Genomic DNA, 25,901 nt, shown 5'->3' on the forward strand with positions numbered 1-25,901 from the left:
GAGAATGGATACCTTCACATCTGGGCTCACATCTGTTGTGAACACCTCGCCCAGGGTAAAATAAAAGGTCAAATTCTATCACAATAAATTCCAAGGGTCATTCCAAATTCTTCCCCTGAACTAGAATTTTATTTGAAATAAGTAGGGCACTAAGCAGGGCAGTTTTGCTAGAATGTATTTATGGTAAAAGGACTGGCTTTGTGAATCTAAGGGCCCAAGACTCGGAACTATTGACTTGCACGTACAGATACTGTATCGAAGAGACCAGGGTCCCTGTTTTTATAGCTTAAACATGGGGTCGCGTTCCAAACATGTGGGACAGAGTTCAGCTGCAGCACAGAGGGAGGGGAAAGGCCAAGGTTGTTTTAAAGCCAGTCTCCTGTCTTCTGCCTAGATGACAGTGCAGCTGATAGTGATTCAGAAATTTGCTTGAGGTCCATACTGTATAACAAGGCTAGGGCATCAATGATGTCAGCAAAGAACTATTCTCTGACTGGGTAACTACGTGATAATCAGGAAGTCCAGATAATGACTTCCTATTTTCCAGAATAATTTAATCTCAATGGAAAAATAAAACATTCATATTACCTTATATTTTCCTTTAATAATGCCTTCGAACAATCTTTCCTTGGTTCCATAAAAAGGCAAGCAACCACTTAGCAGGATAAAAAGGATCACGCCACAACCCCAGACATCTACAGGTTTTCCATAAGGCTCTCTTTTGACGACTTCTGGGGCCATAAAATGAGGTGTTCCAACGCGTCCTACATTTAAAACAACATCAAGGAAAAATGTTCACATAAAATGGCGTTTTTTTCCTCATATGAAAACTGAAAATAGAACAATAGTCTGAAAGAAAAGTATAACAATATAAACATTCTCTTACTACCACCTCCCTCCTCCAAAAAAAAAAAAAAAGGCAGAAGGAAAAAATTATTTAATCACTCTTGAAAATATTGAGCCCAGGATAGTACTTTGTTGCCATCATCATCTTTTATTTTTTGCCTTAAAATTTTAAGTCATCTCTACACCCAGCATGGAGCTTGAACTCACAACTGTGGGATGAGGAGTCAGTGCTCCACCACTGAGTCAGCCAGTGTCTTTCTAAAACTGGTACTGTGTATTTTATTAAGCAGGGTGCATGGTACTTACCTATTTCTTGTTTAATGAAGAAGTTGTTTAAATTTTCTAATTTTCACATTTGAAAATCACTAAAAATACAGAGTAGGGGCAGGGGTGGGAGGGCAGGAGTGAGAAGACAACTTTTGACTGCCAAAAGGAAACTCTCAATTTAAATCTAATGCAGAGAACTTTCCTTTAGAATATGACCCAGAATCTGAAATCCTGTTCAACTGTTTTAGGAATCGATTGTAGCAATTAACAATGCCTAGTAATATTTTCTTCTATAGGATTTTTAAAGCTTCCTCTGAATGTTAACATTTGGTGAGAATGAGAGCAGACGCAGGACTTAAACCAAAGCAAAGTCATGAAACTCCTCTCATTCAATCTCCTTTGGCCCCTACCTTCTTTAAAGAGTTTTCTCGCACCCCCACCCAGCAATATTAGCTTTCAGGAAGGAGTCTGATAGTAGTTATTTGCACACTGGTAATCATCTTTAACTCAGTTTTACAGACGAAGTCTTTTCTTCTCTTGTGTGCAGGCCCAGCCTTCTCCTCCTTTCCTCCCTCCTTCCCCTGCACCTTCTCTCTCATCACACGGAGTCCAATGTAGTTTTTACTTTGAAGACTGCACAATATGTTACCTAGAGCTCAGAACTGTGGTTTACAGTTTAAAAAAATAAAAAAAGACCTTACAGATCTTCTAATCCAGCTAGTGAAAATATACCATAAAGTCCAGTTAGTGACTGTCAAAACTCGGTTGGGATGGTGAAGGATAAACCAACTCTTAGATTGTGAACTGGGGATATTCCTTTACTGCAGATCATTATGGCTCCTCTCTTCCCACATAATGGAAGAGGTTAACTTTGTGGTGCAGAGAATGGAAATATTTTCATTTAAAATGTGCAGTAGAGCAGTGAGAACTGTAGTGGTTAGAAGGGAAGATGTTTATTCCACATTGCCCCATCTTGCTTGCTCTGGTAACATAAAAAAGCTCAAATGATGAGAGCTAAGCTTCGTACTTCATGAAAAGCCTTGGACAGAGCTGGGCCGCTGAAGATACTTGCCTTGTGCTGATGGCAGGAGCTGGGAAAAGCAGGGCCAGAGATCAAGGTACCAGTGAGGGTGTGGTACCTTCTTATATTTGGGATGATGTTTTGAAATTCAACTTGACTCCTACCACTTCCTACACAAGAAAGAGCTGAACAACTCAAAAAGGAGGTTCTCTCCATTTATCTGGATCAAAGACTATATCCATTCTGGAGAATTAGTGCTCATCCTTAAGGAACATACATGTCTTTTGGTTCAAGAATTTGCTCACAGATGGTGGGGGAAAGAATATATAGGAATGAAATTTTTACAGTATTTTGTGCAGATCAAATGTGAAGGACTAGAGTTAACCTTCAGTGTACACCAATCTTCCTGGACTCCTGGTTTGTGATAGTTTGACTTTTCCTTCTTTGCGGTCACTTGATTTTTATGACTTCCTGTTCTTAGAATTTTGTGGTCAATTACCAAACCAAATAAAATGTCACTGTGTATGACATACTTCAGATAAACATTTAAATATTTAAATGTTAGACTTTGGGATAATATAATAAAACCTCAATGCCTAGAACCTCAGGTAAGGGGCTGTTTTGAATAGCCAGGACTTGAATCTTTATAAATCCAAAGCTTTTAAAAATAATTTTGGATGGTTCTCTCTTTACAATTTTTTTTTTAAGATTTTATTTATTTATTTGACAGACACAGATCACAAGTAGGCAGAGAGGCAGGCAGAGAGAGAGAGAGGAGGAAGCAGACTCCCTGCTGAGCAGAGAGCCCAATGCGGGGCTTGATCCCAGGACCCTGAGATCATGACCTGAGCTGAAGGCAGAGGCTTAACCCACTGAGCCACCCAGGTGCCCCTCTTTACAATTTTCTGACTTCTTTTACATAAGATGCTGCAAATAATGCAGCCTTTTCTTGATGACTGCGGATTGTCTTGTGGCTATCAATGAAAGAACTATGTTACAGAACAGAAACGCCCTCAGGAACTTCACAGATAAGCAAGGGTTGAGTTCTTCAGTATTAAAAGGGGGTTGTGCTTTCTACATTTTGGTATCACTCAACGTACTTTTTCTGTCAGGCTTTCGTGTCTTTTCTCTTGCTGTGTTTCTTCTAGCCTTGTCTTCTCCTAATTTGTTGCATAAAATCTGCTATTAACCAGAAACGGATTACCAAGCAGGCTCTTTCATTTAGTGACTATTTCCCAAGTTCCTGCTTGGGTTCTAGACATAGCGGGAGGTGCTGTGGACATACAGAGGGTTAAACCATGATGCTTCTTGCCCTCATAAAGCTCAGTCTTTGATATGATTACAAGTCCCTGCATAGAATACTACATGGAGGTATGTAGCCCAGATAGTTACGGTAATATGGAAGAGAAGGAATAGGGTTATTGAACTTGGGATGGTGAAGGCCAGCTTGCTTTTAAGAAGGGAGGTTTGTCAGCTCAGTCTCTCAGTCTTCAGCAGCAGTAAGAGTTAAACATATAGACAAAATGACCAAAGGTATTCCAACCAGAGGGAGTAGCAGATGCCTCGTATGAAGGCACATGAATCCATAAAACTATGAAAAATGGCAGCATGCCAACTTTACAGAGTATGTTCTTAGATGCTCATTTGAGAGGACCATGAATGGGTATTAAGGTCAACAAATGTCTGGCTCCAAAAATAATTTTTTTGTAGGTTCCAAGTTGTCTTCTGGATAGATGAATTTTCCAAATAGCAGAATTTCAGATAGGTTAAGTGCAAATACATGTAACATGTAAGCAGTTTCTACTATATGGAACATATAAAGGAGAGAATCCTTTTCTATTTCCATTCTACTGAGTAATCAAAGATTCCAACTGACAGGAAAATAGTTTTCTGTTAATAAGCATTAGCAAATGAGCTAATATTAGAATAATTTCACAAGGACCTTAAACAATAAGAAAACTTTCTCTAAGAGAAATCATTTATCACTTATCTATATATATTGTATTTTTAAAGACACTGTAATGCTTGAAGTAGTTATTTCAAGACTATAAGAAAGATAGGTTACGAAATGACATTTTGACCATCAGAAAGTATTTTAATTCTAGAAGCACTGAGAAAAATAAATTTTGTACAACTGATACACTGTAGGTTCAAAAACAGCTTTATAAACATACAATTTAAGAGAAAGGCTCAAGGATTTTAGGAAAGTAGATTAATGTGGAGAAGATGTCTAGATAAATCTAATGAGACTGTTTTTCCCCTTCAATCAAGATGCATGGTAAAATATGAAGCTGATACCATGTTGAATCCTAACAGGATACAGATCCAGATAAAGAAAAACGAAGCCATATGCATGGCTAGTATAGAACATATGAAAGGACATTTCATTTCACCCCCTTAGTCTTGGGGATGTAAACATCAGAAGTTACTTGTTATAACTGTGTAGTCTTTAAAAAAAAAGATTTATTTATTTTTATTTGAGAGTGAGAGAGAGAGAAGCAGAGAATCCCAAGGAGACTCCCTGGTGAGCGTGAAGCCCGATGTGGGGCTTGACCTCACGACCCTGATCATGATCTGAGCCGAAACCAAGAGTCACATGCTTAACCAACTGAGCCACCCAGGCGCCCCTCTAATTGTGTAGGGGTGATTTTGTACAAATGCCAGATTTGAGTTAGTTTAATAGCAACAATTGTATAAAAACAACATGGGAGCTGTAATTGACTGTAAGATCAGTATAAGCCAGTGGTGTTATGTGGCTGTCCAAGAAGCTAATGCTATTTGGGGAGCTTAATAGAAATGTAAGACCCACAGCAAAAGAGGCAATAGCCCCCAGTTCCTATGCGCTGGACTGTACCTTGGTTGTGCTCAGTTTTGGCTCCATCCTTTGCGCACTGTGAGATTCTGTACCAGTTTATATGAGGAAGGGCTACATTAACCTAGCCAAGTTGATCTGGATAAGACTTAGGGGTCCGTGATATTGTCTTTAAACATTGAATGGTTATCATCTGGAAGGATTAAAATTCTTCAGCGTGGCTCCAAAAGTCACAATTAGCACCACTGGGTGGAAGTGATAAGACGACAGATTTCTGTTCAATGTGAAGATGAGTGTTTCAGTACTTAAGGAGCTTTCTAAAAATGTAAATACAGTCCTGGAACACAGTGAATTCTTTGCTATGTGGGGAATTAAACTTGAGCTCAGCTTTTTGCTGGGAATTTTATAAAGGAAATGTGATCATTGGTTTTAAGACTGGGGAAGTTAAGGCCCCCTTGGAATCCTGAGATTCGGTGATTTTTTTTTTCTAAAGATTTTATTTATTTGACAGAAAGAGAGACAGTGAGAGAGGGAACACAAGCAGTGGGAATAGGAGAGGGAGAAGCAGGCTTCCTGCTGAGCAGGGAGCCCAATGCAGAACTGGGTCCCAGGACCCTGCGATCATGAGCTGAGCCGAAGGCAGATGCTTAACAACTGAGCCACCTAAGCGCTCCAGACTCAGTGATTCTATGATTAAATGATGTGCTACTACCTGATCCTATGATCAGTCCTAATCACAGATGGAAGTTTTCAATTAGGGAAAAAAAAATCAGTTTTTAAAGCTATACTGAACTTGCAATTCTTCATATTATTGGAAATTATTAGCTTGAAAAGATGCAAAATTAGAAGAAAATCTAAACATAATTTTAGAGGGCAATGTGATGAAATAACAATTTTAAGAATACAACTCTGACTCCTGGCTCATTTTTCAGAAGATGGTCTATGTTAATGTTGCTTTGATGTGTTAATAATAGTGTATCAAATTAAATGAAATATCCTGTGTAATGGATTGTTGTTTTGATATTTATCATTTGTCAGGTATTTGAACTTAATGTAAGTATTCATGGAGGATGACAGGTTCAAATATGTTCTGCAGGAATTTTTTATATTTTCCTCTTTGTGAAGGCTGGCAGTATCTGGAGATGGAAAATTGAAGGCATTGACTAGAAGACTGATAATCTGTAGACTAGAGAACTAAGTCACTTGCAAAACTAAGGAACAGAACTAAAAACAGGGCAGCATTGTGAGCTGGAGTCTATCGAAGAGAATAAATAAAAACCCAAATTCTTGAATCTGGAATTAGCATCCACCTCTGCATGCTACTGGAGAGAATTTCTATTTTTAACTTTTCTACTTCTTTTTTCTGGCAGGGGAGTTTTCTAATTATGTTTTGCTTTGGCTAATAATAAAAATCAGTCTGCATTTACATCTGCTTGCTCTTCCCAGATACACAGATTGATGGCTTGGTCAGGACTCTTTCACAAATAAAAAGAGGAAAACACTATGAAATTAAACACTAACCGCTAATGTAAACCTGAAAGTGGTTAATCTACATGTTTTAAAATGGACTTCATTTGGCCAGTTCAACTTTATTTATTTTTAAGTAAGTTTTATGCTCAATGAGGGGCTTGAACTCACAACCCCACGATCAAGAGCTGTGTGCTTCACTGACGGAGCCCGCCAGGTGCCCCTGGCCAGTTCAACCTTAGAAGTCGCTTTGCCCCAGATAACACCTTTTTCCAACACTGTTTTAATCTCTGTATGCAGGGTCACTTCTTTGCTAAGTGGTAGGAATACAAAGAGTATAAGCACAGAGTCTATTCTTTTTTTTTTTTTTTTAAGATTTTATTTATTTATTTGACACAGAGAGAGGCAGGCAGATAGAGAGGTGGAGACAGTCTCCCTGCTGAGCAGAGAGCCCGATGCGGGACTCTATCCCAGGACCCTGAGATCATGACCTGGGCCAAAGGCAGAGGCTTAACCCACTGAGCCACCCAGGCGCCCCATATTCTTAAGGTACTAAAATTCTAGTCATAATTACAGTTATTAAATTCAAAACTGTGATAGTACTTTCTTGGCGGGGGGAGTTTGGGGAGATGGAATTGGTACGAAACACTGAGGATGGGCTAATATTTAGTTTGAAAGTCTTACACTGGGCTGAAAGTGACCAGGTTTTGAAGGAAATGTTTTAAAAAATGTTCTTACCTCCAGCTACAAGTCCAGACTCCCCTAATTGAATAGCTACCCCAAAGCCCCCAAGTTTTACAGGTGCTGAGTTTTCCTTTGAGGCGAGGAGAACACAGTGGGGCTGGAAAGAAAAACAGAAAAACAATAAACCAAAGATAAGGATTAATTGGAGATGAGCAATTCAATTTACACAAAACTGAATAACATGACCGTGCAGTAATACATTAAAAACTCCTGCAATTATTTTGGATGCTTGAATTATTTGTGCTATTCTCACTTCTGGTTGATTTCTCCAAAGACTTACCTGTTTTATCCAATGTTTTTCAGGAATTATTTCCTTCTAAGATTAGGTATGGTGCTAAGAATTACTCAGGAAGCAAGCATGTTAAAGTATGGCAGATGGATTTTCTAACTTTTCAAGCAATATTCTCTCTTTTTTTTTTTGAGTGATAGTCTACATTTAAGGAAAAATATTTTTTACACCTCTTGCCAAAATGTTTCTTGAGACCTCTGACTTTACCTACAGAGCCACTGTATCTTAGTCCTTGGCTCGTTCTTTGCCTACCCTCCCACCATCCTCTTGCTTTTTTTTATTCATTCCATCCCTAAGTAAGAAGAGCCAGATTTAATGACTTTAATTGAACCTGGCTCCCAGGGAATTCAATGTTCTCCCTGGACATGTCTTTTCTCTGGACCTGCCCTTTGTCTTTGTGGGAATGGGAAGGGAGAGAGGTGATGACTTGGCTAGCCTCTGGTCCAAGGCAAAGCATTCTTCCCAAGGAGTAGCTGTGTGACCAGGGCTCCCTAAGAATCATCTGCCTCATGGTCACAATGAGAGTTTCTCTGTAGGACCTGGTCTCAGGAAAGCACTGAACTGTGCAGACCTTTGGTCTCTGCTCAAATACTACACTCCCCAATATGACTGATATCACATATGACCTGCTTTTAAAATATGGGTTTGTGAAAAAAAAAAAGCGAGCTTCTTTGGGCATGGAAGAGAATAGTATTTTTGTTCTTTCCCATACTTGTTCATTTATAACATGACACAGTTTTAGCTCAGGTTTAGCCTGTATGATAGTGGCCCCCTACCCCCCAAATCCAAAGCTCTGAACTGATGCACCCAGAGAGATGTCTGACGATACAGAAAAGTGGGAGGGATCCTCAGTCTGCTCAATGAAGACAGCAGGGTTCTACTCTGGAAGTTATTATTCTTTTCATCCAAAGACATTTAAAGACCTTATAATAGAGGCTCTAGCACAAAAAAAGATGAGCCCTTAAATATAAATGTGTGTGTGAGAGAGAGAGAGAGCGAGTGAGCGAGAGAGAAACAGAGGAGGGGGAAGGCAAGTGTACATGAATGGGGAGTGCACTGCAGCAAGACACAAAGTAGCCAGTAGGGCTTATGGGAGAGCAAGCCAAGCTCTGCAGAAAGCAATGGACAGAGCCTGCTCTCCTTAAGGACTTTCAGTTGGTTCAGAGATGGATGACAACAGACCAGAAGAAGACAGTGATAGTCCTAGCACGATTCTAGTGTGGGGGTGCAGCAGATGAACATGCCTAGCAAAGGAAGGGCATGATGTAGGAGAAGAAACTACAAACTAAAGCTAGATACGGCCTCCTTGTCAGTTCTGTCACCTTATTAAGGAGAAGTAGAAGCTTAAATCATAATTCCAAAGTATACCCTTTAGAGTTTGTTGACTATATTCATTCTTAAGTTATGGTTACATTGAGATTTATGTAATTCTCATCAGAGTGTGGATTCTCTCATTCTCAATAAATCCTTAAGTCGTAAAATTGGAGGATAGAAACTGAAAGAAACCAATATGTATAAATGAATATGAGAGACTGGGTAGTGTTAAGTGCTACGAGGTAAAAGCTGGTGGTCAATGGTATGGGTCTGGACACCAAGGAGCTGCCCTTTAGTAAGGGGATCGGGCTGGAGAAGAAGGATCTGGTAATACTTGAACTTTGACCAGAATGAAGGGGCAACACGGGTCATGTGGAAGCAGGTTTCCAGGATAGTAAGTACAAAGGCCTAGAAGCATGAGGAGGGCTGGTGTGTTTGGAGAAGAGTAAGGAAGCCAGTGTGTTGGGGGAAAAATGAGCAAGGGGAAGAGTGGTAAGAAATGTGATCCACATGATCAAAGGCTCTATGGTCTGGGGCTTGAAGCCATGGCCAGAACACTGGGTTTTATGCCAAGCGAGATGGGAAACCACTGGAAAGCTGTGAGCTGGGGAGCTTTATGAGCGATCTCAGGTTTTGAAAGAATCACTTGGGCTGTTGTGTGGAGAAGAGATTGCAAGGGCATGAGAGTGGAAGAGAAGATACCAGGTAGGAGGATACTGTGGTTGTCCAGGCAAGAGAAGATGGGGATTTGAATTAGTCTAGCATGACAGAAGTGGTGATGGCAAGAAGTGGTCAAGTTCAAGTTCTAAAGGTTAGGCTGACAGGAGCTGCTGCTGGATATGGGGTGTGAGAGAAGATGGTAAGTGTGACAACTAGGTTTCTGTTCTGAGCGACTGAATGAAAATGAAGATGCCGTTTACTAAAACTGGGAACACAGAAGAAGACTTCATAAGAGGCATCAAGTATTTGGTTTTGTACAAATTGAGTGTGAGATCTTAAGAGGTGGGAGAGGGAAGGCTGGAATTAGAGATGTAAATTTGGGATCAATAGCACACAGTGTTTACAGTGAAATCACTCAGGGAGTGACTACCAGTAGAAAAGAGAAGAGGGAGGTGCCTGGGTGGCTCAGATGGTTAAGTGTCTGCCTTCTACTCAAGTTATGGTCTCTGGGTCCTGGGATAGAACCTCACGTCCAGCTCCTGGCTCAGTGGGGAGTATGCTTCTGCTTTTCCCTCTCCCTCTGCCTCTCTCCCCTGCTCATTCTCTCTATCTCTATCTCAAATGAATAAATTTTAGAAATCTTAAAAAAAAAAGAAAAGAGGTCGGAGGAATGAGATTTGGTACACAGCAATGTTTGAGGTCAGGAAGATAACAACAATCTAGCAAAGGAAAGAGAATGCCTAGACAGTGAAGCAGGAAGGAAATCAGAGTAGTGTGGTGTCCTAAAATGCTAGTGAGAGGCCATTTAAGATGAGAGCTGAGAACCGACCATTAGATCTGGCAACCTGGAAGTCCCTGATGATCTGGATAAGAGGGGTTATGGTGGGATGATACTGACAAAAATCTCCACTGCACAGGGTTCAAGAAAATGGGAAGAGATTATGTGGAGATAGTAAATTCAGGTATCTTTCAAAACTTTACTGTACCAGGAACAGAGAGATGGGAATGGGATGTAGCTAAAAGAGAATGAGAGGCCAAGGAAGTTTCCTTTTAAATTTTTTTATTTTTTAATAAACATATAATGTATTATTAGCCCCAGGGGTACAGGTCTGTGAATCGCCAGGTTTATGCACTTCACAGCACTCACCATAACACCTACCCTCCCCAATGTCCATCACCCAACCACCCTCTCCTGACCCCCCTCCCCCCGGCAACCCTCAGTTTGTTTTGTGAGATTAAGAGTCTCTTATGGTTTGTCTCCCTCCTGATCCCATCTTGTTTCATTTATTCTTTTTTTTAAAAGATATTATTTATTTATTTGATAGAGATCACAATTAGGCAGAGAGGCAGGCAGACAGGGAGGGAGAGAGAGAGAGGAGGAAGCAGGCTCCCTACTGAGCAGAGAGCCCGATATGGAGCTCGATCCCAGGACTCTGGGATCATGACCTGAGCTGAAGGCAGAGGTTTTAACCCACTGAACCACCCAGTTGCCCCTGTTTCATTTATTCTTTAAGGAAGTTTCCTTTTAAAAACTTTTTAGTATTTGCAATTAGAGAAAACAGATTATTAAACCTCTGAGTACCTTTTTAAAATATTTTATTTATTTGAGAGAGAGGGAGAGAGAGAGAGAGAGAGAAGCAGGCTCCCCGCTGAGCAGGGAGCCCAACTCAGGGCTTGATTCCAGGACCCTGGGATCATGACCTGGGCCAAAGGCAGATGCTTAACTGACTGAGCCACCCAGGTGCCACACTCCATTTCCCAGCTTTAATAGTTATTGACATTCTGCTGTTCTTGCTTCACCTATCCCCATTGTTTTTTTGTTGCTTAAGTCTTTTAAACCAAGTATCATTTCACCTGTTATTTGTTCAGTATTTATAACGGATGACTTGAGAAAATAACCGTATTATCACATCCAATACAATGAACAATTCTTTAAAATCACCTAATACCAAACCACATTCAATTTTCCCTATCTCAAAGACTTTTTGTTGTTGTTGTTGTTTTTTATAGTTGGTTAGTTCAAAATGGTATTTAAGGTCCATACATTGCATTTGATGGTCATAGGTCTCACACCTCTTGACTCTATACCATATCCTCCTCTTACCTTTTTAAAAAACATTCATGCCATTGATTCACTAAGATACTAGCTAATTTCTCCTGTGGAATCTCCTACTATCTGACCTTGGCTAATAGGACCTACATGGTGTCATTTAATATGTTCCTGTGTTTTTTGTAAATTGGTAGTTAGATCTAGAAGCTTGATTAGATTCACATTCAATTTTAGATTTTTTAATGCTAATACTTTAGTTTTTTGTAGCACATCAGGAAGAACATGATGTCTGGTTGTCCTACTTTTAGTGACAGGATAGGTCAGGTATTGTCTGCCTTGATCCATCTTTACAATGTTCACCACTGGCTTTTCTTCCATGATTTTAGCAGCCAGTGATGCCCAGCTCCATAACTAGGGGTTACAAATGGGAGGTTTTTCCCCAATATTTTATTATGAAGACTATCAAAACCAGAGAACCGAAAGAATTGTAAATAGCCACATACTCATCACATAGATTCTACAATGAACATTTTGCTACATTTGTTTTATCAACTATCTATCTATTCATTCCTCTATCCAACCATCAGTCCATCTTTTCACTCTAATTCAGCACATGTCATTAGAGTTTAATATTTTTTTTTTTTAAAGAGCAAGTGCACATGTTGGGTGGGGATGGAGGGGCAGAGAGAGAATCTTAAGCAGACTCCACACTCGAAGTGTGGAGCCTAATGTGGGGCCCGATCTCATGACCCTGAAATCATGACCTGAGCCAAAATCAAGAGTCAAAAATCAAGAGGCAGATGCTTGGGCGGCTGGGTGGCTCAGTGGGTTAAAGCCTCTGCCTTTGACTCAGGTCATGATCCCAGGGTCCTGGGATCGAGCCCTGCATCCGACTCTCTGCTTGGCAGGGAGCCTGCCTCTCTGCCTACTTGTGATCTCTAAAAAAAAAAAAAAAAAAAGAGCCAGATGCTTAACCAACTGAGCCATCCAGGTGCCCCTTGAGTTTAATATTTAAAATTATGTTTAAGGTAAAATTTACATGCTTTGAAATGCATAAATCTTAAGAGTACCCCTGGAGAATTTTGACAGCTAGCATAGAACTGTGTAACCTGTATCCCTATCAAGATGTTATCATCCCAGAAATCTCCCTTGCCCTCTTACCACTCAATCTCTGCTGCCACACCCCCAGTGCAAATGACTATTCTGTTATTTGCTTATTCTGAAAAAAATAAGTTTGTTTTGCTTATACTAGAACTGCATATATACAAAGCCATATAGTATGTACTCTTTTATGTAAGGCTTCTCTCACTCAGCCTGTTTCTGAGATTCATCCATTTTGTTGTGATCAGTGGTTCATTTCTTTTATTGCTGAGTAAATATTCCCTTGTATGAATATATCACAGTTTGTCCATTCTCCTATTGAGAGAGATTTGGGCTGTGTCTAGTTTGGGGTTATTATGAATAAAGCTGCCATGAACGATTTCCAGAATAATAAGTTGGTTGCCAGGTAACCTCCAAAGGTGATCAATGAAGGGTTTTTTAGGTACTATTGTGAATTTATAGGTTTTTATATGTTTGATACATTTAACCAATTATAGCCATTATTCATTTTGATGCTCAAATTATCCCATTTTCCAGCCAGCAGGAGCTCCTTTAAGTCAGCTCTCATGCCCTTTTGTGAGACTCTAAAGGTCTGCGAAGTTCCTTGCTTTTAGGCAGAAGATGTCCGAGGTTTGTCTTGTGCATTTCTTGCCCCAGATCTGGAACCAACCATTTCTCCATGCACTCTCATTTCTGTTTAGTGGGAAATAGTATTTAAATTCACAATATATGCATTAGGTATGCTATCATTACTGGGTTATCCCTGCTTTGACTTTTCAGTGGACAGAGCTAAAAAAAAATGTATTTTTTAGAAGGAGAAAAATCAATTCATACTAATATATAGTTTTTTTAAAATAGAGTTTTTACTTGACTTCTTTGATTTTGTCAAGTAATATTGGTACCTAATGATATTAAGATAATTACTCATTTGCTTTATCCCCTAGGGTGTGTGTATAAAAGTACCTACATTACAAGTAACAACAAAACCACCGTATGCTGTTTAAGATTTTTTTGGGGTTCTTTTTGTTCTTATGATATATCCTAACCAGGATGTCCAGTCAAATTACTGTTTTGCTATTGAATAAAGTAAGAATTCATGAGTCTGTGCTGATGTAAATAAGTAAATGAACAGAGAGAAGGAGAAACTTTCATGTAAGTATAAAACCAATTAATTAATGTAAAAGAAATTCTGGCACTAGAAATCATCATTTGGCAGTTATCATCATGATAACGGATGCAAGTGAGAACCATCAAAAGGTAGTTACTAGTGGGTAAAAGTCTGAACAGTGACAGGATATTTGTATAATCTCAGAGTAACTCCCCAGAGGATATTTATTAGCTACAAAAGTTAAATAGTAATTTTCCAGAGAAGCAACCTGGCAGACACTCCTATCAAAGTTACTACTACTAATAGTGGGACTAATTAAGAGCACGTGCTTCCCTCACTGACAAGCACTCAGCAACACTCTGTGGTATTCGTGTCAAAGGACATAACTGCATCGAATCGTGAGGAAACATCAGACCAACCCAAACTGAAGGGCATTCTAGAGAGTACTGGGCCCATGCCCATATTCTTCAAATACTGTTTCAGATGAAAGGGATCAAAAGAGACAGAAAAGACTGAACAGCTAAAATGCGATATATAATCTTGTTTTTATTAGGACACTTGATGAAATTGGGACAAGGTCTGTAGATTACATAAATTTCCTGATTTTGATCATTTTACTATGGCTATTTAGAGAATTCCTTATTTTTAGGAACTATATAGATGGACAAAGAGAGAAGAGTGAAAAACTGAGAAAGATAAAACCAACATAGAAAAATGTTAACATGGGGAATGAGTGAAAGGCGATGGAAATTCTTTGTATTACTATCGGAACTTTTCTCTAAGTCTAAAATATGTAAAAAAAAAAAAAAAAAAGAAAGAAAACAACAACCCCACCTTATTTTTTAAAATATTTTATTTATTTATTTAAGAGAGAGAGAAAGCGTGAGTGGGGGGAGGGGTAGAGGGAGAGGGAAAGACTCTCAAGCGGACTCCATGTTGAGTGTGGAGTCCAATGTGGGACTCCATCTCACAAACCCGAGATCCTGACCTGAGGTGAAATCAAGAGTTCCACATTTTGACCGACAGGGCCACCCAGGCACCCCAAAACCCACACTAAAGTCATTTAAAAGAATTCTCTTTGTGGTTATGCTTTCAGTTTGTTAGCCAGTGAGGCCAATTTGTTTGAATTAGATTTTGACTTTTGGTGTTTGGATTATATAAAACATGTACATGGGTGCCTGGGTGGCTCAGTCGGTCAAGTGTCTGCCTTCGGCTCAGGTCCTGGGATTGAGCCTCACATCGGGCTCCCTGCTCAGCAGAGAGTCCGCTTGTCCCTCTCCCTCTGCCCCTACCTGCCCTACTCATGCTCTGCCTCAAATAAATAAATAAAATCTTTAAAAAAATAAAACGTACATAATTCCAAAGTCTACACTGTAAACAAATTTCATTCAGAGAGGTCTAGCTTTTGTACCTTCTCCTTCCCCTTATTCTCTCCTTCCTCTTTTGTAAGTATTATTATTTTGGGGTTTATCCTTCCATTGTTTGTTATCTTTTATGAAAATAAGAAAATACATACAGATATTCAAAAGTTTCGTGTAACAGTATGATTGGCGGGTCCACAGCAGCATCTAGAGATTTTCAGGGAGGTTTGTTTTTGTTTTGTCTTTGAGAGAGAGAGAGACACTTGTGTGCCGATGGGAAAGACCCCGTGGAGAGGAAAACAGGACCCAGGAGAAAGAAAGGATAGGATATAGTGTGCAGGTGGGGGGAGAGGGGTTGGCCCCAGCGACAGTGAGGAAGGCGGGGTCTGGGAGCACCTGTAGATGCAAGCAAATGGGGATGTAGGAGTACGAGGAAGTTCTCTTCTCTTCTACTTGTTTTCTATTTACGTTGAAATAAAAGTGATCTTCAGGCAGGAATGGGGAAGGAGAGGGGGTTGTTGGCAACTTGAACAGTTTGAAGGTGTGGAAAAATATTTTCAAAGAATGGGACAATGGATTGACTAAGACAGTGGTTCTCAAACTTCAGCCTCAGAATCATATGGATTTGCTGGCTTCCCCCCCGCCCCCAGTTTCTGATCATAAGGTCTGGGATAAGGTCAAGAACATGCATTTCCAACAAGTTCTTGAGTGATGTTGATCATGGGAGCTATGCTTTGAGAACCAACAGACTAAGGAAATATAGCAGGACTTCTGGCTGCGCTGAGGCTCACTTGAGGTCTGTGGTCATGAATGCTAAGTGAGAATAATCAACACAACTGGGTGTTACCTAGTCGTCCTCATTTCAGCCAACAGGGTTCCGGTCTAGAGTAGGTGATGAGCTAAATTTAACCAGGATTGGGATTTAGATGGAGAGAGGATGGTGATATCAGTAATGGATGGTGCCAGGCAAATGTATCCATTTATTTATGCTTTTCTACTTCCCTCTTTATATAAATGATGAGCTAAGATACCAACAAAGGAGGAAGAGGATACATGAGAATGAGCAAAGAATGAGCAAAAAATGAGAGACAGAATGTAGAAAGCTCAGAATGAATAGGAAAAAGCTCATGAAAGGGAAGAACCAGAGAAAGATTACAGAGCTTCCTGAACTTACAATGGGGTTATGCCCTGATAAATTCATCATAAGTTGAAAATACTGTAAGTTGAAGATGCAGTTTAATACATCAAGCCTCCCGAATGTCACAGCTTAGCCCAGCCCACCTTAAACATGCTCAGAATACTTACATTAGCCTCCAGGTGGGCAAACTCATCTGACACAAAGCGTATTTTATAATAAAGTGCTAAGTATGTCAGGTAATTTATTGGCTACTATATCCAGAGTGAAAAAGAGAATGATGCACAGCTACAGAATGGTTAAACGTATATTGGTTGCAGACACTCATGATGCTGTGGCTGACTGGGAGCTGTGGCTCACTGCCATGGCCCAGCCAATACGAAAGAGGATTAAGCCACCTATCACTTGCCTGGGAAGAGACCAAAATTTGAAGTGAGGTTTCTACTGAATGCATATTGTTTCTGCATAATTGCAAAGTCAAAAAATTGTAAGTTGAACCACTGTAAGTTGGGGACTGTATGTATATTCAAATCTGGTCACAGTAGGGTCACCAGAGCACTGAAGATTAAAACAGAATTAGTATTTTGCAAATGGAGGCTAAGGTGTAGAAAAATAGCTGGTATAACATAAAAAACACTTAGATTTAGTGAAACAGAATGCTAATAAATACCTATTTAGTTATTAAAAAGAAAACTCTGTCACAAGCACCAAAATATATTTGCACAGCCTTGTTTATCACAGCATTATTCCCAACAGCCTAGGGGTGGAAGCAACCCAAATGTCCATTGACAGGTGAATGGAGAAAGAACACGTGATACATATACATACAGTGAAACATTATGTGGCCTTAAAAAGAAGGAAGTCATGTCACATGCTGTAACATGGGGTGAACCTTGAGGATATTATGCTCAACAACAAAAAAAAGCCAGCGGGAGAAGTACAGTATATGATTCCACTCAAATGAATTATCTACAATAGCCCAAATCATATCAAGTAGAAAGGGAACTGCCAAGGGTAGGGAAATGGAATTAGTGTTCAGTGAGTGTAGAGTTTCACTTTTGCATGATGAAAAAGTTCCAAAGATCTGCTGCACAAGAATATAAATATACTTAATAGTACTGAACAGTTTGAAAATTGTTAAGAAAGCAAGTTTAATACTATTGGGTTTTTTTCTTTTTCTTTCTTTTTTTTTTTTTTTTAAACACCGCGCACACACAAAATTCCTGCCAGACCCACACAGAAACCCTCTTCCTTCTCAGGAGTTCTAAGGGGAAGTAAGAGCTACGAAGTATTTTCATTCTAGCAATTTTAAAATATTTTGTCCCATGTGTCATATTCATAACAAACCAAAAGCTCTGGAGAATATGAGTTCAGAAGAGTGAATGCACCCAGAAATAATGAGAATGTTAGATAAAGCCTAATGAGTTAAATACTGTTTAGGGTAAACAAAGCTGCAGGGTAACAATTATGGGGAGGATAAAAACTAATCTTTCACTTCAGATGACAAGGAAAAAAGGGAAATGCCATGAAACTGCAGGGCCAGCAGTTACATAGATGGACAGACAGTCATTAAATACTGGACTAAAAATAAAAACTGTAGAATCCCTTCATTATTTTCTTTAAAACAGAGATTTCAGTTTACTTGGGAGAATTTATCGTAGTGATAAAAAGGGGAGAATACCATCGTAAATCTCATCTAGTCCTAAGACCGTAACATTGTTTTAGAAAATAAATCCAAGGTCTTAAAGGGATCCATGAAAATCTACTAAAATAACGTACAGCCCAAAAAAAACTCAAAAAAACCCCCCTCAGAAATAAAATAATTCTAATATCTAATATCTAATAATCTGTTACTGATGTTAGTACAATTCAATACAGGAATGCCATTTTATGTGAAAAACTTAATTTCTAAAATGAATCCTGAAAGAAACATATTCAATGCTTACTATGCCTCATTTCTTAGCAAAAACAGAGAATGCATAACTCTGCTTACAATTTATAAAACTTCTTTGTTTGGGGGAGGGATAACGGAAAACCTCCCACAATCGTGAAGGTGAAAGGTATTCATATGGAAGATAGAAATGATTTTCTAAAGGTTAAGTGTTGACTGAGCTTACACATAAAATGTCTGCATGCTAGTGGGCTTCTGAACATTTTCACAAGGAATCGGAGGGATGGCATATTGAAGAAAGAAAGAAAAGGGGGAAAAAAAAAAAAACCTTGTTACCACATGCAAATATAAAAAAAAGGCAACCTCAACCAATTGTACCACGACCGGATGGAGGAGCCCAGCTGACATACAAAGACAAGTCTCTGTGTTTAGGGAAGCTTGGGGTTCTGCTCCTTCTACTGCAAGAGAGCCTGACCTGTGAGTACTCCTTGATTTCAACTCTACAAATGACCCATTATTTCAGTTAAAATTTGATTGTCTGAATACTAAAAGTGAAACTTGCTTTTTGGTGACTAGCAGCGCTTTGCTTTTTAGAGACCTGAATCAACTGCTTGAATGAGACCTCTCTGCCTTGATTTGACTTAAAATGAAGCTGTCCTCTTAGTTACTGGAAGTACTGTAGGTCACTGCGGGTACTGAAGCTCGTATTATCAATATTGTCACGTTGCTTATGCTGTCTTTTGTATATTGCCATAAAGACTTGCAGGGCCACTTGAACCCATTAAGAGTTATTTTCATATGCAATGAATTTTATCTCCAATGTATTATAAATGATCACTTACTAACTTTATTGTTTTGCTGTTTCCCTATTTGCACCAGTTGTGCTTTATTGTATTGTTACTATTTTATGGTAATTGCCAGATGAATTAAATTTTAAGTTGGGTGTTTCTGAAGTAAATGAGGTGAATATTAGGAAAAAAAAAGCAAAATACGTGGTAGTTACTTCAACTGAAATGTTTCCAAATGCTTTTTCAGACACAGTTAAGTTTATAACAAAACGTAATGAACTAGTAATAGTATTATTTCCACAGTAACGTGCTTCCAATTGTGATTCTGTATGCAGCAATTAATGTGACCTTTGAAGCATGGCCTGAATGACTCAGTGGCCAGCAAGTCAAACTACAGTGAAAGGTTGCTGCCATTGCCATTACTGCCAAATAGGTATGTATTTTCACATAGCAATGTGATGTTTTCACAAACATACCCAGAATGCATTTAAAACCTTGGACTCTTTGGAGGCCACAGTAGAATGTGTTGGGCGCTGGCCTCCACTACAGAAGCTGAGGCTTCTACATGTCTACAGACATCAGCCAGTTGGCAACTACTGGCCAGGGGGGTGGTGGTGCTGGGTACAACGCAACACTAACACAGTGGGACAAGCATGAGGATTTGTCAAGTAACAACCTTAAAAAAAAACCCAAAAACTTTCACCATCTACTCTCAGAAAACCATTGTGACGATGTCAATATAGCACACAAGTCACAAGTAACACCCACTGGGAAATTTGTCCCCTGTGCAAATATAGTGGTTTGTTTCTTGTTCTCATTGGCCATTCTTAAATGGGTAGTTTTTAAAACATCAATAAATGGCCTTAAAGAACAGTGAGTGAGTGACACATTGTAAAGAAGGTGAAAATCAGCCATTAAGTGTAAAACAGAATGTAATCTGTTAATTTGTTAATAAATGACTGGACACTAGTCATATAATACATGGCTCTAAATGATGGCCACCGTTACTATTTAAACAAATGCATTGCTTTTGCTTTATTTTCTTTAAGCTTACAAATAGAGCAAAACCAGAAAGGTCTATTGGCAACCCTGTCCAACTATTACTAATTTATTTTATTGGCAGATTGAAGCTGGAGCAAATGGTTTCAGGATATGTGCTTTGTAGAAATATCTTGATGATGGCTTTCTAGAAATCTCTTGATGATGGCTTTCAGACCTAGAAGTTAAGTTTGAAAAGATACGCTCTGGGAGATCTGCTGAACATTCTGATGAATGATTTGTGATACTGTAAATGCTAGACTTCTTTACTTACTAAAATGGACAGAGCAAATGAGAAGAGTAAGACCTTTTTCCAAAGAAGTAAAGCTAGAAGGTATAATCAATCTCTTCTTAAAATTGCCGCTGTGAGGGGCACCTGGCTGGCTCAGTCGGTAGAGCATGTGACTCTTGATCTCGAGGTTGTGAGTTTGAGCCCCCACATTGAACATAGATTACTTAAAAATAAAATCTTTTAAAAAATCATTAATGTGGATAATGTTAAAGGAACCATATCTAGATACTGCTGACAGGACTCAGCATTAAAAAAGAAAATGCTGATCCTATGTGATTAGGAGGAGTGAGGTTTAGCGAAAAGGATCATAGGCAGATCTGAGTTCCAGCTCTGGGAATGCCATTTAAGAGCTGCACGGTCACAGGTAAAGTTGGCAACCTCTTGATCTCTCATTACCTCTTTTGGAATACTTACCTCACAAGGTTACAATGAGGATTATGCAAATGAAGTAATATCAATGTGCTTAACACACTGTCCAGTACATGGCAACTGCTAAATAAATATTAGTTAGTGGTCCAGCCATCTAGCTCAAGGGTTCAATTCTGGCTGCAGATTAGAATCCTCTGAGGAGCTTTTAAAGGAAACCACTGCCTGGAGCCCGCTGCAGACCAATTAAATCAGGAGATCTGGGGTTGGAGCCAGGCATGGATACCCTTAAAAAGCCCTCAAAAGGATTCTAATAAGCAGCCGGGACTGAGAGGCACTGAGAGTCTCTTCTACAAAGCACCCAATCAGTGGCTGTCTCGAGATGTCTGGGGCTAAGACCCCTATTGCCTCCCAAGATAGCCTGTTTCATTCTAAAACAGCATTTCCTTAATAGGAGGCCACATCTGTCTCTGCAGTTTCCAGTCACTAGTCCTTGTTCTGCTTTCTGAAAACACAGATCACAAGGTGAAATTCTTTTCTCTGTGGCTCTGTAAAGTGTTCCCATTTCCAGAATTGGGTGCTTGTTTCCTTCAGCTTGCTCGTATGACAAGATTTGGGCTTTTCTCCCCCTTTTGTTCTGTGCCTGTTTCCACATGTGCTGTTAGGATGAAACACTGCATTCCAGGTGAGGCCCAGAGGTCCTCCCAGCTTGGGAGTGGCAGTAACACCCCTCAGATTAGTAGTAATGGTCTTCATCTAAGGCACTCTGTGTCTACGAATTCAGCCAAAGAAGGGGGTTGGTTCTTGCTGCAGCCACAGAACGCTACCAACACAGCAACCACAGTCAATTGCAAATTCATTTCTTACTGCAGCTCAAGCCCCTCCTGTGCTTGAACAGCTGATTTTGAGATCCTCATGTACAACTTCACCTACTTTTCTACTAAATTCCCTCTTTTATTCAATAATATTTATTGGGCTGAGAGGCAAACAAAAAGGACTTGGTTCTGAACCCTAATGGGGTTTAAAATACAGCACAGGAGGAGGAAAAAAACCCAACCCAAACCAAAAGAACTACTTACAGAGGAGTTCTCATAGTCGTTTTGGCTGTCTGAGCTCTCAAAATCCTATCACTTGCCATTAAGTTCCTCTTCATTGGGGGGCAATGAGAGGTTTCTACCTGAGCTTCTGCAAGCTCCCCATGTAACCACACAATGCAAATCCCTCCTTCAGGCACCCTTTCCCTCTTCCTGGTTATCTAGATCGCACTTATCAGCTTCATTTTTTGGCAGCCCGCCATTCTTCCTAGATGGCCCTTTCCTTTTAGAATCTCAGATCACCAGAAACATGCCTGTAAGTTTCTATAAACATCGCCGACATCGGTCTTCCTACAGTTGAGACACAGGACAGACCTGAACTCTGCAGACAGGCCCTCACCAGGGATTACATAACTTCCTCTTTACCAGTTGGTTCCTCTTCCCTGGAATCAATTTTCCCTCTTTGACAATATTTTAAAGTGGAATTTTACCCTCAATGGCATGGTTTCTTCTCGATCAAATTATAGACAGACTTTTAAGAAAAGATAAGTTCTTTCAAATGTTTTTTTTCTCTGTGTATCATGCCACATCAAGAAGTTACTGTAATTCAAATCCACTTTACATGATAGCATTCAGAATCTGAATGCACATGCCTACAAAAACGTTTACTGACAGCAGGAACGTGGTCTTGGTCACCTTTGTTTTCCATGTAGTATTTAGCCAGGTGTGAAATATTTACTAAAGTGAGATTAGTCCAAAGGTGTTTTTTTTTTTAAAGCTAATTTTCATGGAGCACTTTTATGTGCTAGGGTTAAGTTCTTCATACACATTGTGCATTTCTACAGATAAGAAAATGAAGGCTTAGAAAAGATTAATTGGTTTGATCAAGGTCACAGAGTTAGGTCTGATTTTGGTAACCTTGCTCTGAACATCTTTATGTTACATCTGCTAAGATGCCGCTGTAGAGAAATGGGGCAGTCGCTCTAAGAAAGGAAGGGGATGAGACCTCCTGGAACCTTCTCTTCATGTCTTCTTGCTCCTCAGGATGGCCTCCCAGGCTGAGTTCTTCATAGCAATCAATGCCCAGGAAAAGGCCAAGAACAGGTAGCATTGTTAACATTCTCTGTTGCCACGAACAAGTGGAATCCACACTCTATCTCTTACAAGGTTCTAGCAACAGTCACCTAACACAGGGCACAGTAAGCTGCAGTTACTTATTTCAAAATCCTGGAATGTACATCCTGTTTTCCATCTCACTATCACTCTAGATTTCTAGGTCAGGAGACTGCCTGGCCCAACTGGTGGCTGTTGCCACCTGACTTGGTTTTGTTTGGCTACTTTGCTCTCCTGTTGCAGTGTTACAACAAGTCTGCCTAAGGAGGCAGGTGCTCTGCTCTCTTGGTCTGCCTGCCCCACAGGCAAATGATTTTAATACGCTCAACTCAGTCTTAGGTTGCAAAGGAAGAGATTGAGGACTCTTTCCTATTTATATCTTGGAATGGAAGACTGCCACAGTTTATCTGTCTTATGCTATGTGGTAACCCTTGTCAAAATGAATGAACGCTATATCCAAGGGAAGGCGTCAGGGCAAGAAGCTGGGCAGCGGTCAGCAGTGGGCCCAGCTCACTCATGGCTGTAACTACCTTAGGGATGTCCCTTATCTTTGAGCAATGTGAGCTGTCACTTCTCTTCACCTCCGTCTCTATTCCTATAAAAAACTCCCTGTGGAAAGTGAAATAAACCTTGAATGTATACTGCAGCCATAGGAAAAGTTAGAGCAGGACATTCCCTAAGACTCTCCTACATTTACTGCTTGTTTTGTGATATCGTAATGCTGCTACATACGTAGTGTAGATAGTCAAAGTTTCTCACGTCTAAAAATCAATCATGGATTATTTGGGCTTTGAGTTAAAGCGACTGCTATTAAAATGACAAATGACTTGATGCTGCATTCTGTTGCAGGAAAAATCTGAAGACATAAAAGCTACACACAAGGAGCATGTCATTGAGCACCTCTGCTTTTTGATCCCTACACCGGACAATGAGAAGTCACATGGTAACGACGATGAGTGTTTCAACCGGCAGCTGGCCTTCCTCCTCCCAGAAAGACAGCTTTATGGCCAGTCATAGCATCCAAGGGCTGAACCACTCAGGAGACCCAAGCAGTCCTAATCAACCTGATATTACTGCTACTCCAAATGGTACCTGCCCCATGGATGAGAAACTACTCTCCAGCCTGTTAACAATATCCTACTCTGTTATTTTCATCGTGGGACTGGTTGGAAACATAATTGCCCTCTATGTATTTCTGGGTATCCACCGCAAAAGAAATTCCATACAGATTTACCTACTGAATGTAGCTATTGCAGATCTCTTACTGATCTTCTGCCTGCCTTTCCGAATAATGTATCACATTAACGGGAACCAGTGGACACTCGGTGTGATCCTTTGCAAGGTTGTGGGAACACTATTTTATACGAACATGTACATTAGCATTATTTTGCTTGGATTTATCAGTTTGGATCGCTACATAAAAATTAATCGGTCTATACAACAGCGGAGGGCGGTAACAACCAAACAAAGTATTTACGTTTGCTGTACAGTATGGACAGTTGCTCTTGCTGGATTTTTAGCTATGATTACCTTAACCCTTAAAGGAAATCATAATTCCACAGTGTGTTTCCATTACAGAGAGAAGCATAATGCCAAAGGAGAAGCAATTTTTAATTACGTTCTTGTGGTAATGTTCTGGCTAATTTTCTTACTAATAATCCTTTCATATATTAAGATCGGCAAGAATCTACTGAGGATTTCCAAAAGGAGGTCAAAATTTCCCAATTCTGGTAAATATGCCAAAACAGCCCGGAATTCCTTTATCGTACTTATCATTTTTACTGTATGTTTTGTTCCCTATCATGCCTTCCGATTTGTCTATATATCTTCACAGCTAAATAGCCCGTCTTGCTATTGGAAGGAAATCATTCACAAAACCAATGAGATCATGTTGGTTTTCTCATCTTTCAATAGCTGCTTAGATCCAGTCATGTATTTCCTGATGTCCAGTAACATCCGCAAAATAATGTGCCAACTTATTTCTAGACGATTTCAAGGGGAAGCGAGCAGGAGTGAGAGCACTTCAGAATTTAAGCCAGGATACTCTCTGCATGATACATCTGCCACAGCTAAAATTCAGTCTACTGCTTAAAGCACTTAAGGGAAACACATTAAAAAGGATGAGAAAATACAACCTCTTAATTCCTTACAGAACTAAAAATTATGAAACAAAGCTCTAGCATTTGCAAAGCTCAGACCTGTTCAAAGCTCTTTGCTTATTTGTGATATTTCATTTGCTTAGTTGTAAACTATTTCAAGGGAAAGAAAAGCTTATACTCATCACTATATTTTAAATCTGTATGTAATGTCTTTTCAAAATAGGCTGTTAGCTTGCTAACACTCTTAACACAGATCATAGAGTTAAGTGAAATTTATGGTTTTAACAACAGAATAATTAAAATGTCACGGTTTCTCAAGTCACTAACGTAGTTACTCAAACTCAAGCACTTAATACTAATTTCAACTGCATTTAAAAGTAAGTTAAATGATTGGCAGACTGACAAGAATGTCAGAAAATGTATGTTCTTTGTCATTGAAAAAGCCTGTATAATTTGCTACTGTATTCATTTATGCCTAAACCTTTATAACAGATGAAATAATAAAATTCTAATACAAAATGAAGTCATCCATTATCTATCACTGTTTAGATCAAATAGAAATAATTTAAATATGGTATAGTAAAGTCAAACAACAGAGGAGCTAAGATTTGATAGCCTAGCAACAGGATTTGAACCTACGCCTTACTTAAAACAGATTTAGAAGTGACTCAGCCATCTTGGACCATGTTGTGATAGAGTAAAATTGAAAATAGGCACACCCTATGGTCTACCACGTCTGATACTAGGTATACATCTGACAGAACCACTCGAACATGTTTACAAGAAAACTTATACATAATGATGCTCAGTGAACTGTTGGGTCATGATATCAAACAATTGAAACGATCTGAGTTGGGTATCCATCAGCAAAGGAATGGAGAAATACACTGTTCACAAAATGGAGTATTACACAGTGCTTTGATGAAATGAACTACACCTGCACGTGTCAACATGGGAGAATTATCAAAAAAATGCTGAATAGATAAACACCCCAAAACCCAGCCGGGAAAAGATTGACACACCATATGAAATCATTTATGTAAAATACAAAAACACATGAAATACCATATTCTTTCTGGACCTATAGATATGCAATAAAGGTACA

General features: G+C 39.5%; 2 protein-coding genes across 14 annotated transcripts in view; one reads left to right on the forward strand and one right to left on the reverse strand.

The window, feature by feature from the left end:
• The window catches only part of CASK (calcium/calmodulin dependent serine protein kinase), a 354,889-nt gene that overhangs the window by 127,420 nt on the left and 201,568 nt on the right, over nucleotides 1–25,901 (reverse strand). For all 13 annotated transcript variants that reach the window (XM_032842480.1, XM_032842489.1, XM_032842484.1 and 10 more), the window contains exons 6-7: nucleotides 7,152–7,254; nucleotides 589–764 (exon numbers count right to left, since the gene is read on the reverse strand). In XM_032842480.1, the coding sequence (XP_032698371.1) occupies nucleotides 589–764; nucleotides 7,152–7,254 (279 nt within the window). The remainder of the gene's footprint in view (nucleotides 1–588; nucleotides 765–7,151; nucleotides 7,255–25,901) is intronic.
• Nucleotides 18,460–25,322, forward strand: GPR34 (G protein-coupled receptor 34). The gene is made up of 3 exons (XM_032842494.1): nucleotides 18,460–18,543; nucleotides 19,190–19,287; nucleotides 23,547–25,322. The coding sequence occupies exon 3, from the start codon at nucleotides 23,626–23,628 to the stop codon at nucleotides 24,787–24,789; it is 1,164 nt and encodes a 387-aa protein (XP_032698385.1). The 5' UTR covers nucleotides 18,460–18,543; nucleotides 19,190–19,287; nucleotides 23,547–23,625; the 3' UTR covers nucleotides 24,790–25,322.

The sequence above is a fragment of the Lontra canadensis genome, unplaced genomic scaffold (genome assembly GCF_010015895.1).
Source record: "Lontra canadensis isolate GAN:19392208 unplaced genomic scaffold, GSC_riverotter_1.0 scaffold131, whole genome shotgun sequence".
NCBI lineage: Eukaryota > Metazoa > Chordata > Mammalia > Carnivora > Mustelidae > Lontra > Lontra canadensis.

Excerpts from the sequence above, each read along its gene's own strand:
- GPR34 (XM_032842494.1), top strand. The coding sequence starts at position 23,626 with ATGAGAAGTCACATGGTAACGACGATGAGTGTTTCAACCGGCAGCTGG.